Source organism: Carassius carassius, chromosome 2 (assembly GCF_963082965.1).
Source record: "Carassius carassius chromosome 2, fCarCar2.1, whole genome shotgun sequence".
Classification (NCBI taxonomy): domain Eukaryota; kingdom Metazoa; phylum Chordata; class Actinopteri; order Cypriniformes; family Cyprinidae; genus Carassius; species Carassius carassius.
Window position 1 is genome coordinate 32,603,346 of NC_081756.1, and position 17,171 is coordinate 32,620,516.

Consider the following 17,171-nt stretch of genomic DNA (forward strand, 5'->3'; position numbering starts at 1 on the left):
AAATCTAAAAAAGAAACGGTGTGGCTTTTGCAGTGTGTGTTGTCCTTGTGTTTCACTAGTAGCTGCCACATGTGGAAGTCCTGTTCTTTTCAGCATGATCTTTATGGATTTCTAGGTTGCAGAGGTTTCTCTGAATGGCACACCAAGTGTGATTCATTAAATCCTTTATTAGCTTTGAGAGATGGGGCTTATTGCATTTTAGCCCAATAAACCTATCCATGCTACGAAAAAAGCGCTGTAAAACTTGCAGAATTAAACCGAGAGACTCGTCCTATTAAAACCTTAATGCATGTAGAACCTAACAGTCTACTCAATACCTAAATGATCCTGCTTTTGATTTTTCCTCTGGAGCAGGTTGCTTTTGATAGACTAAATAAATAAGGGTGGGGGCTGAAACATGATACTCTAGTATACTGTTTCATTTCAGGTTTTAATCGTTTCAAGTAAGCATACTGAATACTTACAGCTGTATTTTGAGTCAAATAACATGATACCAAGTCTATTTATTGAATTTTCTGTCCAGTTCGATTAGGTTATTCAAATGCATTGAAAATGCAATACATACACAAAATGACAGAATACAGCTCTCATGTTTTTGATTTTCAAATTAACATTCATAACATTAAAATAAGGAGTTTGAAAAAATGTTATTCCCTGTAAAAAAAAAAAAAAAAAAAAAAAAAAAAATATATATATATATATATATATAAACTACATATAACCTTGAAAACCATGTTTGACATTTTCTGAGGATTTTTTTAAGAAAAGGATTGTATCTTGTAGACTCAAATTGTTCAAGGAAAGGAATAAACTTTTTATTATATATATATTAAACTGTTAAACTGCCTGAAGAGGTTGTTGTTGATCATGAACCCGACCTAGAAGACGTTCCTAATGGAGATGGCACCTGCTCATCCAGTGATGGGCTGTGTTTGACATCCCAACGAATTTTATGCAAAGTGTCTGGTCTTCCCTGACGACGTGTTCAACCTTTCACTCTGTTGATCACAAGCAGGGCTGGACTGGGACAAAAAATCGGCCCGGGCATTTTTGCCCAGACCGGCCCACTATATGATCATAAACACCACCCATCTTTGCAAGCCCTTAATTATATGCATACCAACTCCTATTCATTAAAACCACTAATGCCATGTAATGAGTGAGTATAGGAACGAGTGAGAGTTAACAGATGAAATAAGTCAAAATTTTATATTTATTAATACAGTTGAACTATTCTCCACAGCGGTGAATCCTAAAACAAGCTATAAGCGGGCTCTGTCATAGCAATACCAGTGTTTCTTACAGGATTTTAGTTAAAGCTATGGTGGTGTGTCCACGGTCCTTCTAGGGGGGTTCGGGGGCATGCCCCCCCGTGAGAAAATCTTGTGCATTTTAATGTTAAATTCATTAATCTGGTGCACTTTGAGAGTTCAAAATTAAAAGCTCCAACCCATATTCAGTGTGCAAATTAAACAAAGAAAAATTCAAACCTCTTTTAGTTACAGTGTCTATTTACATTACACCTATACATAATAATAGTTATAATATTAATCCAATGACAGTAATAGCCATATTTTGTAAAACAAATGCACAAAAAAATGAAGGAAACTTTCTTAATTAGTTGTACCAATTTCTATACTTGAAAGAGATAAGCACATGATCTTTTATTTTGACGCAAACTGCATCAAGCTTTTATTTTGGCGGAAAACATGGTTTACAAACGGCTCTTATTAAATTTCTAGTGAATTGCGGTAATCGTCAACTATGCAGATGTGGAAATAATCTACACTCATGACATGGCCTAAGTGTTTTGAAAGTAGTTATGCTTACCGCAGGCTCTACACTTTCTCATCTCTCTCCTGATCCTCCGTCCTCACTATCATCATCTGCCACAGGAGCTGATGAAGGTCAGAAAACATATATTTTGACACAGTTTACAGTGACTGCTTTAAGGGCCTGGTTCTATTTTTTCACGCTATTTATCTGCACATTCCTTGCGTTTCTTCTCCATCTTTTTTTACAGATACACACTGAAACCGCTCGCTCACTCGTTTAAAGTTGTGATTGGGCCAGCCCAGTGTCAATCAAGAAAAGAGCCAATGGGCCGCTGATCTACGTGTTTCATGGGCGGGTCTGTGAGAAAAAAAAACTAACACTGACTTTGACCAATGCATTACACCGGCACAAACCCAGCGCCGCCAATTAAGCAAAACAAAACAAACCGAATGGGCCACCGATGTACAAATTTTATGGGCCGTTTAAAAAAAAAGTATGAGTATGAGATATCGGCCCTAAAAAGCACGTCGGCCCACCGGGCAAATGCCCGGTATGCCCAATGGCCAGTCCAGCCATGATCACAAGCAGATTTATACAGAGTTTTTGTCAGCAGCACTGGACTGAAATGAAGTATTTGAGGAGTGTGACCCATTATTCTATACAAAAAGTGCCCTTAATGACACTAGCTCTTGAGTTGTGACAAACAAAGGGCATGTCAAAACCGTTTGTCTTCATTTGCATTACGTTTCCCACAGGAGTGGAGCAAACCCCTGCTCTTTACCCGTCACTTCCTCCTAATCTACATGTGAAGTGTCTTCATGAATGACGACAGATGTGGGCTTTAAACGGAGAAGAAAGCAGCCGTTCGGCCGCGTCCCTTCTTTAATCAATATTGAGACACAGCTTACACCGGTTTTGGTCGGAACAGGGTTTTAATTGATGCGGTTCAGTTTAATTTATGATTCAGTTAAAAATGACAAATGTGACAATTTCTCATTTTGTCCGGTCAGTTAAACATTTTGTAGTAGCTTAGTATTTTGATTAAATTATCAAAGAAAACTTTAAAATAAAAATAAATAAATAATAATAATCAAAACCCATTTCTTTGATTACCATATTGTGTTTAGAAAACCTGTACGACTCAATCAGGACTAATTGTCTCAGAGATTATTATTATTATTTTTTTTTTGTATGTGTGTCTGTGAAAGATGATAATTATTAAGTGAGCTATTATGGCAACAGTGAGGTGTGTGGCTGAATAGTGAAAGCGTCTGCAGGGTGCGCGCACTTTAAGGGTGAACAGAAAACGCGGATAAAACTCCACTCCGACACACGGAGCCTATATTGAGTTGTGTCGTAACTACTGGTACTCAGGACTTCACTTCAGGTTTAATTTGGTAAACCAAAGTAGAAAAATATTGGTAAATATGAATACACGATGACATAATATTAATCTGGAGTCAAGTATCCGTCAAATGTTGTAAATTAACAAAACCGCTAATACTTCACCACTCGTCGACTTGTCACAGTCCAGTTTCGCTCCAGATGCTCCATGTCATGTTTTTGAGCGGATGCGGATCCCTCTTGAGAGCGTCGAGTGTGTGTATTTAGGCTAATGCCTTTGATTCAGTTAGTAACAGTTCATTGAGGGTGATCTCCTGCAACAGGACGGGGAACACTTCTACAAACTTCACTTTAATATTTGTCTTTTTCAAATACAACAGCACCTTATTTCAAAAGCTTTATTTCCCCCCAGTGCACGTTTAGCGCATTTAATTGTCATAAATTCTGAAAAGTCTTGCTCTTTAGTCATACTGGATTCACAACAAGAACTCAAGTTGAGCATTTCTCCTGTAAAGGTAAGTTATCATTAGCAATTTCAGTTTTTTTTTAAACTTTAATATATTTCCATTCTTCAAATTCCAACATTTAAATCACTTTTAAACTGTATTATTAAAACGCGTTTTACTGTTGTTTAAATGACGCGAGATAATAATTATTCTGTAGGATGTATATAAAACTAGACTTTTTATAAAACATTTTTTTAATAGAATTTAATACAATTTACACGTCCACAATTTATTACCCGACACGTTTAATAGCTCAGTTTTGGGTCTAATCCAGTCACTGGTTGTAATTTAGCTGTGTTTATATCAGTTGAATGTCACCAACTAATGTTTTAATCTTGTTTGTTTCATAATTAACTGTTTAACTGACACCACTCATTCACTGACTAGTGATAGCAGGAAATACTAGAGAAGTTATTAGTACTGCACCACACAGACTGTGAAACAAGAATGACACTGAAAAAAGATTATCAATTTGTATGACAGCTTTTAAAATGATATACCTAATGTAGCTAGATCAACACATCTTTTATGATGCTTTTTCACAGCACTTATTGAATAGTCCACCAACAAAACAGACCAGTCCAATATTAAAGTCAAGCTCTGCAGATAACCGCAAAGTTCGGTTTTACATTTGTCTTGGTCTAATTAAGTTGTAGGCTTCACCGTGTTATATGTGACTGCTTCCAGGCCATGGATAATGAATACAATGAGCTAAACACAAAGATCTCGAGATGAATGCCCTACAGCTGTCAGTGTCTGAGATGAGTCTGTGTGCTGCTCTTTGCTGGAGGTCCATTGCAGCTGCATGCCAGCTTTCAGCAATTATGCCTTCCCCCAAAAGAATGGCTTTAAGTGGGGATTGAGGAGAGTGGAGCAGCACATATGATTAAGTGCCTCATTACTTGTCCTCCGTGTGTGCGAGCACATGTGAGACGCAGGAGGATATGGAGTCACAGGACGCTGTCTCGTACTTCATAATTAACCCCACATCTGAGGGATTATGAATGGTTCATCTCTACAATGGTCTTGGAAAGTCATATGACTTGCTGCCCTTCTGATCCACTGATATACTCTTGCCTTGTGATCTCAGTTAAAGTCATAGTTCACCCAAAAATCTTCATAATTTAAGTCTGGAATTAAGGCTGCATGCTTTTTTTCCCAGATTTCATAGAAAATTGTGTTCTTTATGATGGACACAAATGTTTGCTTTTAAGATTCAGAATATGAATCCATCTAGTCAGATGATACCAAACATGTTTGATAATTTGAAATAATTTTTAAAACGCATTGTTTTCATACTCGCAATTTCTGCATGAGTTTGTTGTTTGTAACGACTTGAAAGCCTGGTAGTCTGTGACCATCAGTCATGTGTTGGTGTCTAGTTTTTCCTCTGGAACCATTTTACAAAGTGTATAATGCTTAATATTTTAAAATCTGTTCCGATTCCAAACGTTGTGTAATGTGTTCTGCATTGCAACACAAAAGATGTTCTGAAGGGACTTTCATGTTATCATCTTCTTTTCCTTTAGGTGTGTCCAACTAATGAGCCTCCTGTGTTCTAGTGCAACCATGAAGGACCGTGACTCTCTCTCTCTCCTGCACTACTCTGGTTCAGGCAAGACGAGCCCTCAGTTCCCCTCCGCTGCCCTCCATCCCAGCTCCCCAGTGATGGGAAAACCCCAGCCTTTCTGCCTGCAGTCCGGCCAGCATTTCATAGCCTCCATGCAGCTTCAGAAACTCAACAGCCACTATCAGAATATGTCCTCTGCAGCGTCCACTGGAACCAGTAAAGGGTACGGAGCCACCATGCTGGACCCAGGACAGGTCACCACCCCTGGGGTGGCACAGGCACCTGGGATCATTGATTCTGACCCGGTCGATGAGGAAGTTCTGATGTCACTTGTTGTTGAGCTGGGTTTGGACCGTGCCAATGAGCTTCCAGAGCTATGGCTGGGTCAGAACGAGTTTGACTTCATCGCAGATGTGCCAGCTGGCTGCTGACCCTCTCAGGTGCTACCAAATCCACCAAATCACAGCGTCCAAAGAATGGCAATTTAACATGGCTATGAAAAGAAAATTCAGCTCTCAGATATAAACTGTCAAGAGCTATTATTTATGGATTTGGAGGGCAGACTAATGTAGGTTTGCTCTTAGGTGAGCTATAGACTTTCAAACGAATTTAGAAGCCTTAAGGACTTCGCACGCAAACCAAAATGGCCATCCTTAAGACTTTTCACCCTGCCTTCCAGGCATCTATATTTTCAAAGCTCATTCAAGCCCTTATAGAATCCAAATCATGACATTTGGACTGGATTTGAAAGATCATCTCATTGAGAGGTTGGTGCAAGAACAGATTTGTAGAGAACGAAGGATTTCGGCTGCCCTTGCCTGTCTGCTGCCGGTTGGTCTGACTTTGGATGGTGTTACAAGTGTGTGATGGAAGGTGATCGTGAAATTGGTGCGCTCCATCATTCAAGAGATTCCCTTGAGAAGCCGTGTCATCGCAAGCTTCGCTGGTCACAAAGGAACTCGACCTGGCCGAACCTTTTCCATGGTTAAATATATTAATGAGACGTGTCTGTTTACCCCACGATTCAGCCTCCATGGTCTGATAGCCTTATTTTTATATTTTAGTTTATTTGTCTAGAGATGATTAATTCATGCACTTAAAAAGGTCACTGTTAATAAAAAAAGAATATTGCCTGTCTTTTTTTTCTTCCTTAAATGTAAATGTACTGTACTGTTCTCACTCTTTCTATTTTTTTTCTTTTTTGTTGGTCTTGTAGGCTTTATGAAAAAAGTTATGTTATCTGTGCAGGTCTTCTACAAAACACAACTGTTACACATTTGACATGCTTAAAATTCATTCAATTTACCCACTGAAAGAGGACTTTGTCAGATATATTCTGTCTGTAATTTTTGTTGTTGAAATTTGTGACTTTTTGTTTAGCACTTTTTTTTTTCTACCCATTTATTTTTCTACACGAGAGCTATTGCCTATTATATTTAAAAGTGTGTAGTTTTCAGTTTTTTTTCTGAATGTGAGAAAATAAAGATACAAAGCACAACATATTGTCTTTTTCTTTACAATAAAACCCTTTAACTGAATCCCACATTTGACCTAAAAATAAAAAAAAATGATTTCATGATTTAAGGTGAACAACTGTTAACCAAAATTAAATAAAGTATTTACTATTTAAAAATAATTGAGTAACAAATAAGCTCATATTATCTGGAGTGTACAAACAGGTTCCTGAAAAAGATTAAAAAAAAAAAATAGAAAAGGTTTTATTTTTATTTTTTAAATAACATTGTAACCGGTCAGTTACTGTCAGAGCCTGCGCTAGACAACAAAAGATGACTAGCTGGTTAGTGCTGACATCTAGTGGACAACTGCACCTTTAAGACTCAAACCTGCTGCAGATTGGAGAAGGACTCAAGTGTTTGCCTAGTGTGACCAGTGGGTGTCTTGTCTTGATCTGCTTATAATAACACAACCCTGTTTCACAGCCTGGACTTTCCAAGCTTTTTCCCCCCTACCTTAAAAAATGAAAGATAATTGTTTTTAAGTGGACTTTCCCCTCATCTTAACTACTGGCACTCTTTCCACCTTGGTAAACAAGTACATCAACTTACTTAAAAACAAACACACAACTTGTTGGTTGTGATAAAAATAAAGGCAAACCCAATATCACATAATTTATCACATCCTGATCCTGAAAGACGTTGCCATTCACGTCATTTCAGGGAACCCAACTGAACTAAAACGACAGAAAAAAAGATTTGGAAAAAACACATGAAAATGTTACAAAGTTATTAATTTACTTAATTATTAATTTATTTAATTTATTAATTTTCACACAAAAGGGTAAAAAAAATGTAATATCCTATTCATTTTCACTTTGTATGCAAATTATTACAAATTCTCCCTGCTGTTTACTCAATTACTGAATTGTCACATTGTCATAAAATAATACAAACTATTTTTTAAATGTCTTTAAAACTGTAAGCTGGCTACAGTAATGGGGCAACATCTGCGTACCAGCAATAACCAAAAAGGCCCCGTATGAAGAAACATACAATTGTACATTTCTAAAAAAAATCGAAGGAGGCTCAATATATTCATTATACAGTATAAAAGCGCACATAAGTCTCTCAAACGATGCACTCGTCTGTTAGTACTAGTGCTTTGAAGTGATTACAGAGCTCCCCGCTAGATGGCACGCGCTCATGAGACGAGTGTCCTTCCTCGGCGCCGGTAGTTGAGCTTATCCTCCGCTGACAGGAAGTGGCTGGTCCTTTTCCGCAGACTCCAACATGGTGAGTGCATTTCAACTACGATAGCCTCCCAAAATAATCCACAATCATCAGCGTTTCACAAGAGCGGAGTCTTCCAGTCCTGTTCCAAAAACTACTCTTTCACCTCATCGAAGATGAACAACACACAATTTGTCCCAAAAAAGCGTAGATGTGATGTTTAAAGGTTTAACGGAACTCTAGCTCAATAGCTCAGTGGTTAAGAGACTCGCTGTCTCTTGGTGGTTTAATATATATATATATATATATATATATATATATATATATATATATTGTTTATCAACAAAACATATTTATATAAAGTTTAGGTTGTTTAAATAGCACGCCTCAGTGTTTTTGTATTGAAGTCTCATAAAAGGATGTGAAGGCCGCTCCTGGCCTGTTTAGTGTTGTTGGTGCAGAACACTTATGTAGTGCATTTGTTTTTGCTGCACATATTAACATCCACTGCCCTCAACGAGTCTCTTTTAGCTGATTGAGTTGTACCTGTCATACAGGCCCGAGGACCGAAGAAGCATCTGAAGCGCGTCGCAGCTCCTAAACACTGGATGCTGGACAAACTCACTGGAGTGTTTGTAAGTGGACCTTTACTTTATTAAGATGAGCTCAGTTTTGTTCTAAAAGAAATGTTCTGAACTTTAGAGAAAGCCTCTTAAAAATATGTACTGATCTATGGTCTTTAAGGAGCCATGTGGACCTGTTAAATGCAAAGTGATGTATTTGAGACACCAGTTTAGTTTATATAGTGCATAAGCACATTAAGTAACGTGACACTGTATGCCTCATGTTGTTCGGTTTCTTTAGGCTCCTCGTCCCTCCACCGGTCCCCACAAACTGAGGGAGTGCCTGCCCCTCATCATCTTCCTGAGGAACCGTCTCAAGTACGCTCTGACCGGAGATGAGGTCAAGAAGATCTGCATGCAGAGGTTCATCAAGATCGATGGCAAGGTCCGCACTGATGTCACCTACCCCACTGGCTTCATGGGTGAGTCCTGCGCACTCAGCTCCAGTAGTTCGTGTTTGGATACCTTCACTGGACTGATGTTTTAGTGGTCATCTGTGAACCTCCTTGTTAAAGCTTAATGGAAACATTGCTGTTATAATATAACTAGACTGCACAAAACTTTAGTAAAATGACTATTTGTCTTGAATTGTAAGTGTTAAACTTTTAAGCTTTTCTTTAACTGCAAGGAGAGCGTTAAGTTTCTGTGCATCTCCCTACAAATCCATTGAAATGCTGTAATCTGTCTACAACGTTTTGCAGTTTATGCAAATGTAAGTGCAACTGCTGTACATTTCTTTCTCAAATGCATGTTACACTGACAGCACATGCAGAAAGTTTACTGAATGGTCTGTGAACCGTGACACTGAGAGCTTTGGATTGTGACCTGGATGTGTGTAAATGAACACAGTGCCACACTTCACTATAAAAAACAAAACAAAACACGCAGCACAACACTATATATTACATTTCAAACCACAGCCTTTAGTGATTTGATAAGTGTATTAAGCCATATCACAATGATTTGCTGAAGCAATGCATCCAAACAGTCTTAGATTTTATGAGAAGTGTTAAAAATATTGTGGTGAAACTATTTAGACTCTGGTAGGTGGTTAATGGGGAAACAGAATAAATGTTCAAGTATAGCATTTTGCATGATTAAAACTAATGTGCCACTCAAGTCCTTCAGTTTTTTTTTTTTAATGTTCCTAATTCCCAAGTGCCCCAGATGCATAATATTAAAGTGCTTCACAAATAACTTTGTTGCTCTTCAGCTGGAGTGTTTAACATGCTTTTGAACTTTCAACAACCTCAGCTAATTGCACAATTTTAGCTAAGGTCCTGTGCACTTATTTAGGCCATTGGCATATAGCAGTGTCTCAGTGTTTGTGCATTGGACCGATGTTTAGGTCAGACAATGTTTAGGATGTGGAACCGAATATGAACACCTTTATTTATATATATATATATATATATATATATATATATATATATATATATATATATATATGAAATGTGTGGTTTGTTATGCAGCCACACACTGGCACTTTAGGGTATGCAAAGCAATTCAATTGGCCACATAACAGATAATTAATTTTTTAAATTTATATCAGTCATCTAGTTGTCTGCTGAGATTATTGCATAAAAAAAGATTAGTATTTCTGTGCTCTGCACTGGCACTCATAAACTTACCAGATGGTTGAACCGCAATCGTCATTGAGTGATTAATCCCTCAGTGTCGTTATAACACTCTTCTTCACATAGTGTTTCCACTATGCACCCATACTTGCCTAGTAGGTGCCAACAGGATATTAATCTGCTGTGACTGATTTTCCACCTCAGGTGACGCAGCAGGCTGTTTATCAGGATGTTATAAAACATAAGCTGAGGTGACAATCTGATGGTCATGCATTAATGAAATGTCATTGTTTCAGATGTGGTCAGCATTGAGAAGACTGGCGAGAACTTCAGACTGATCTATGATGTCAAGGGTCGCTTTACAGTTCACCGCATCACAAATGAGGAGGCCAAGGTGAGCTTCATATTCTTGTGCAGTATGACAAATAATGGATAGTGTGACAAGATCTCATCAGTAGGATTAGATGGAGCAGATCTTTTGAGCTAATGCTTTTGTCTTGTTTTAGTACAAATTGTGCAAGGTGAGGAAAATCCTCATTGGCACAAAGGGAATCCCACATCTGGTGACCCATGATGCCCGCACCATCCGTTACCCTGATCCAATGATCAAGGTCAACGACACCGTCCGCATTGACCTGGACACTGGCAAAATTACAGATTTCATCAAGTTTGAGACAGGTTGGTGAGCGCATTCTTAAACCTTTTCTGTCTCCTTTTCTTCTGCTTTGAGTAGCACATCACTTACTGTCATTTTTCTTTTTTTCCCGTGTAAACAGGCAACATGTGCATGGTGACTGGAGGTGCTAACTTGGGGCGTATTGGTGTGATCACCAATAGAGAGAAGCATCCTGGCTCTTTTGATGTGGTGCATGTTAAAGACAGCACTGGCAACAGCTTTGCCACCAGGCTCTCCAACATTTTCGTCATCGGCAAGGTGAGTACAGATGGTTTGGTGTCTTGTTTAATATGGGCTGTTAGCAAGCAGTTGACTGGGATTCGCATATGCTGTGATCAAGCAGTGCTCAAATTAAGATGCGACTTTGGGAACTTTTTGCTCATTGGGTACACGTTTCTACATTCCTTATATGCTTAATGGTGTTGTGGGATTTAAAGCGGTTTTACAGATTTAACAAACTACTTTTATTATGCTACAGTACTACAAGGTAATAGTTGTACTAATACTGTGTCTTTGTCATCAGGGCAACAAGCCATGGGTGTCCCTGCCTCGTGGAAAGGGTATCCGCCTGACCATTGCTGAGGAGAGAGACAAGAGGCTGTCTGCCAAACAGAGCAGCAGCTAAGTCAACAGCCTAGCAAACAACTTGATTTATAATAATAAAAAAAAATTACAATTACACTGAATCTTGTCTTTTTTATTATTATTAAAGTATGAAGTGGATAGACCAAGCCAGTGGTTCTCAAACATTTTGATTCTATGGCCCAAGAATGTTCAATACAATATTAAAAGCCAGACGTTCTTCACTAAAATTAATGGTTATTGAAGGGAGAAGTTTGCAGTTCAAATATTAATATTAATGTACACATTTAAAAGTTCTACTGTTGCCAACTTGGAAGTTTGCCGAGGCCACCAAGTTGAGAGCCAATGGCCTATGACTTATTATTTTTGTCCATTTGTTGTAAATGCAGGTGCTTCGAAATAATCATAATTGGTGATGCTTAACCCTTAAACAGGCAAGAGTGGAAAATAAGCAAAAGATATTTTCATGTCTTTTTTTACATCATCTGAGCTTAAGTAAAACATATCCAAGAGAATTTTTGAAATATTTGATATATTTTGGATTTTATGAGTTGTGACTCCCAGGTCACGTTGCCTGATTAGGGTATAAAAAAGGACCAAGTCATTAATCTGTTAACTGTTACTGGCCTACTTGCCACTGCATGCTTAAAACTATTATATACTATACTATACTATACTATACTATACTTTACCTGATGTAATTTTGACATTATATATCATTCAAAAGCTTACGAACTAAAGATTCAGCCTGTGAAAATCATTTGGAAATCGGACCTTGCTTTACCATAAAAATGGTACTCTGTCACCCCCCATTTTTTAAATAGGCATTAAAGTGCACTATCCAAATGTAAATTGCTGTAATTTTTGAACACTTCGGAATATAAACCTAAGGTTTGTCTCTTTTTAAAGAAGAAAATTAGCAGATTCTGGCAAAAGTGGATTTTTTTCATGAAATTGAAGTGTCAAAAAGTTATAAAAGTTTAAATGTACTGTAAATAATATGCGCTATTAATTTTATATTTTATTCATTATACATATATTACACAACAGGTTTTACTCTAAAATTGGTATAAAATTAAAGCCTTGTGTCTAAATAAGTTATGTTACAAATTTGAAGTTGATATGAAAAAATTGGATTAAAAAAAAAATAAAGATTTTATTTAGGGCGTCATACCACACACATCCACTGGGAGTCATCAAAACTATTTAGAATTTTGCTTAAATGATAAAAATGATTTTTTTCTCTAGATTTCTCTGTGAATTTAACTTCTATCTCAAAATAACCACCAAATATGAAATCCTGAGACTCAGACCTTTCCAATGATATGTTTGTTGCCAAGATTATGAAAAGTTTTGGTTCTAGAAGACCGTAATGCATTATGTTTTATGACACTTGGCCCTGCCCACTAAGGGGGAGGTGACCGCCATTAGATTTTAAAGTACCATTTCCATGGTAAAGCAATGCCCGATTTCAAAATGGTTTTCACAGGATGAATCTTGGGCTTCTAAGCTTTCAAATGATATATGATTTATGATGATTGCTAAAATATTTAGTAAAAGACAACAGAGAAAAAGACAACAACAAAAAAGAGTGCCAAGCGTCCCACAGGTGGGACAGTGACATGGGGTTAATTTCTTTTACCAAGCTCCTCACCTAGTGGGTGGTGCCAGGTTTTGTACTACACAATTTATTTGAACTACTTTATAAAAAAAAACTTTTCTAATCTTGACAAAACACATATCATCAGAAAGTTCTGAGTCTGAGTTCAGGGACCCATCTGCCAACTGTATTTTGATATTGAGGCTGAAATGTATAAATTTGATACAGGAGAATGCATTAAAAAGTGGTTATTTTTGGTACAACGCCTAAAAATCTCATGGGAAGTTACATTTTGTGATATCAAGTTAAAATTAAGAACACAAATTGGTTAGACATATGACTTTGATTTGATAGTAATTTTAGAGTAAAAATTATTTTGTAAAATATATATTTTATATAAAATATTTAGAGTACATTTGATTTACAGTAAATGTAATAGTTTTTTGAAGTTACTTTTTCTTTTCTTTTTTAAAACAAGACCAAACTTGTGTCTATATTCCAAAACATTCTTAAATTAAAACCATTTAAATTGAGTGTAATGTTACTTATATTCTCAATATACTCAATACTCTCTTTTTTATACCCTAAACAGGCAACGTGACTCAGGAGTCACATACATTTCAAAACGTGCTAAATAACAACATAAACAACATATGACTAAATTTTTTTTCTTCAGCACCCTAAGACAATGTTCAGAATTAATGTTAGCAGTAATATAATTTTTTTTTCCCAAAAGAAAAGTAAGTTTAATATATAATTAACTACCTCAAAATCTGAATGATCTCCACCACTGGCAGCCATGTTAGATTTAGATCAGGCTGACTAATATACCACTGAAAACTTGAAGCAAATCATGTGACCAGCATACTTGAGACAGACCAGGCATTGATAAATGATAAAAGGATTTAATTAAAAAATTGTTCTTATGCCCCAAAAAAGACAATAAAAACTATGTGACTCGTGGGTCACGTTGCCTGATTTAGGGTTAAAGTAAGATAGTTTAGTTATGTAATAGAGCTAGCTGTGGACACTTGGGGCCTGTCCCAATGCTCACTCTTGTGGTCTTAGCTACTTCAGTACATGTGACTGTAAACAAATGAGCAAGACTATCCCAGGTCAGATAAATGCTAGACCTTGGTGCTCTTAAATCCACACTATTGCTAATACCACTTCAGGTCTCATCTTTCATCGTCCAGGAACTGTGCTCTGAAATCATGAAATGTTGAGGAAATCTTTGCAGTGTTTAATTCGATATCACATCAGATAACTTGGTAGCAAAGTGTTGCATACTTAAGCAGAAATGTATTTTGTAAAATGTTGACAACTGCCTTTTATCACTTTATTAGAAGCTTAAAACACAAATAAATTTTGTAGCCTGGGCACTACTGAACACACATTTAGAAATATTGATAATTTAAATATGTTTATTTCATGAAAGTACTGGGATAGGCTGTTACTTTATCCTCAATCAGAGATTTGTTTGGTGCTCACTGCATAACATACCTCAGAATTAACACGTGCATAATCACAAAAATCTTGAAGACATTGCACTGTAGTCATCTATTATTAGTGATCTTTAATATCTTGACTAGATGGAATTACTAAATTCTTAAACCCAGCTGATTAACCTCCTGCTTCATGGCAACATTTCTGTCAGGATGGGTGGTGGAGGGATGAACTCAAATGCAGACAGTAGTCACAGCAACACAGTTTATTATACAAAAAACAGGAAAACAAAACCCACGAGGGGGCAAAACAAGGGCTAGACAGACGAAGGAAGACAAAACTAGACTAACACTGCACTTAACTAGACTATGACTAAAACACGATCAAACAATTACTTAGACAAGACTTGACAAAATCACAACTGGTAGCAACAGTAGACAATCTTAAACAACGTGACAATATTTAAACAATGAACCGACAAAGGGACAGAGAAACACACGAGGTTATAAAGGGAGGCTACTAATGAACACAACAGGTGGAACAGGTAAATCAATGAAGACAAAACTAGGGTAACAAGGGGGGCGGGGCAAGGGAACGAGACAACGCAAGCACATGGCCCAAACAAATGGCCATGTGCTTGCACATAAAACATGGGCCTGTCATGATCCTGCCACAAGACTAGAGAAAAATCAGAGACAAGAAGGCAGAATCATGACAATTTCAAATTCAAGATTCAGAATCTTGTGTTCCTCCCTCATCACTCAGTTTTCATTAGAAGACTGGAGATAGTGTTGTTCTTTTTTGCCCATGATCTTCATGGCCATTACTGTACTGGTAGGTTACCATAAATATATTTCATATCTATTGCATATTCCACAGTTTAAAGTGCACTGTACTCTATACAGTTTGAATAGCGGAATGTCAGCTCACTTGTACTGACATCTAGTGGTGTGGCTGCGGTATCACGCCGAAGTAAGCCTTGCACTTATTGATGCAATTGTAGAAATGAAGTGAGTGAGTGGGTGGGTGCGTGCGTGCGTGGGTAACTGAGCTTCACAGGAGGATAGATCTCCAGGAACAAGATCGGGCACCTCTGTTTTAATCTCATATTTAATGTTAATTAAATGTAGTATAAACCTAGTTGAGAAAAAGCTAGAACTGAGTAGTTGTATAATTTAACTGAATTAATCTTTGATTAATGATGAGTCTGAACATGCTAATTAGAGTATTCTAATCAAATAAGCAGTACAGCATCTTGGCTTTGGCAATGTTTGAATGAGGGGTGTTTATAAACTAGAGCAAATATGTGTATAAATGATTCTGCTTTTGGATTTGTTGTTTCTGTGGTATGATGAGATTAGAACACACCTGTTTTCCTCACATAGCTGAGGCTCATCTCCAGAAGGCCATATGGGTCCTGCTGAGCTTCAGCCTGTTCCTCCTGCAGCCTTTGGCCTGCTGGTCCACAGCAGCACAGCACGGCTCACCTCAACACACATTGCAGGGGCTGTCTGCCATAACGCAATACAATCTAAAAACACACAGGCTCTGGTGTCCTTGAGATTAAACGTTCTGCTGCATTTGAAAACATAATCATCCTGAAACCACTCGCCCGCCTCTCGGTCCTGATGGACTTCTGTTAGGTGTCTCTCTATTATCTCTGGTAGCCTGTTTCTGCTACATATGAAAAAAAAACTTTTGTAAGTCATAATAATGGCATAAAAGGTAGAAATTCTGAGATAAAATGTCAAGATTATGACATTATTTTATCATGTGAAATTATGATAAAAGTCTATTAATCACATAAAAGTCTGACTTTTTGACTTAGTATCTCACGATTTTGACTTTTTTTCTCAATAACGATATTTTTATGTCATAATTATCATTTACAAAAGTTAGATTTTTTTTCCCCCTTTGTGGCAGAAATAGTCTTTTTAGTCATCACACATTCAACGATGGAAGAAAATTGATTACTTGAAGTCCAAATTATGACAAAGTTGAAATAATGAACTTTTAACTTTGTAACTCAGAATCATGATTTAGTATCTCATGATTTTGGATCTTATCTCATAATTGACAGTAGCCGTATAATATTTCTGACATTTTTGGGCTATCGTAGTAATCACACATTTAAAATATGGAAATAAATCACTTAAATCATATCAAACAAAGAGGTCGGATTTGAAGCATTTCCTCATTTATGGTATCTGTGGTCCGCTATAAGTTAATAAGACTCTGACTACCCAATGGACATGTTTGCAAAAATATAATATTTTGAAGATGAAACGTGAGCCTTCTCAGACTGCCTCACTCCCTCCAATTAAACTGGGCAGAAACAGTCCATTGCATGCAGGAGACGTTAAAAGAAACCAGGAACAGAAGAGTAGAAAATAGTCCTATCAATGGAATGAGGGAGAGGATTGTCGTGAAGTGAAGGTCCACCAGGAGTGGTTCCTGTCATGCACTAGGGCCACGTGGAGTGGGGTGGGGAACCAGGAACAATGAAGACAGTCATCCACTGTGACAAAACAAGGCCCAGATGTTTCCAATAAATTCCTTATATGAGATAAGGTTTCCAATGAAGCCATGGAGAAACATGCCTGATAAGATTATAAAACACAGAGGACGCTCAGCCTCTCTCTCCCGTCCTCTCCTCATCATTTTGACTTCACAGAGACTGTACGCTCTCTCTCACCGTCCAGTGTGGAAAGACTGGATGAACAAAACATCTACGTGAGCCAAGTTCTGATTCAGGGTGGGGGAGCATACACACACACACACACA

At 37.4% G+C, this 17,171-nt stretch overlaps 2 protein-coding genes across 2 annotated transcripts; both read left to right on the forward strand.

Moving 5' to 3' along the window:
• The first annotated feature begins 3,331 nt into the window (after nt 1–3,331).
• LOC132108899 (cbp/p300-interacting transactivator 1-like) lies at nt 3,332–6,694 on the forward strand. Its single transcript, XM_059515275.1, has 2 exons — nt 3,332–3,635; nt 5,156–6,694. The coding sequence occupies exon 2, from the start codon at nt 5,169–5,171 to the stop codon at nt 5,625–5,627; it is 459 nt and encodes a 152-aa protein (XP_059371258.1). The 5' UTR covers nt 3,332–3,635; nt 5,156–5,168; the 3' UTR covers nt 5,628–6,694.
• A 1,188-nt stretch (nt 6,695–7,882) lies between these two features.
• On the forward strand, nt 7,883–11,431 carry LOC132108915 (small ribosomal subunit protein eS4). The gene is made up of 7 exons (XM_059515276.1): nt 7,883–7,946; nt 8,441–8,518; nt 8,748–8,928; nt 10,380–10,477; nt 10,590–10,761; nt 10,860–11,017; nt 11,283–11,431. The coding sequence occupies exons 1-7, from the start codon at nt 7,944–7,946 to the stop codon at nt 11,382–11,384; spliced, it is 792 nt and encodes a 263-aa protein (XP_059371259.1). The 5' UTR covers nt 7,883–7,943; the 3' UTR covers nt 11,385–11,431.
• The last annotated feature ends 5,740 nt before the right edge of the window (nt 11,432–17,171 follow it).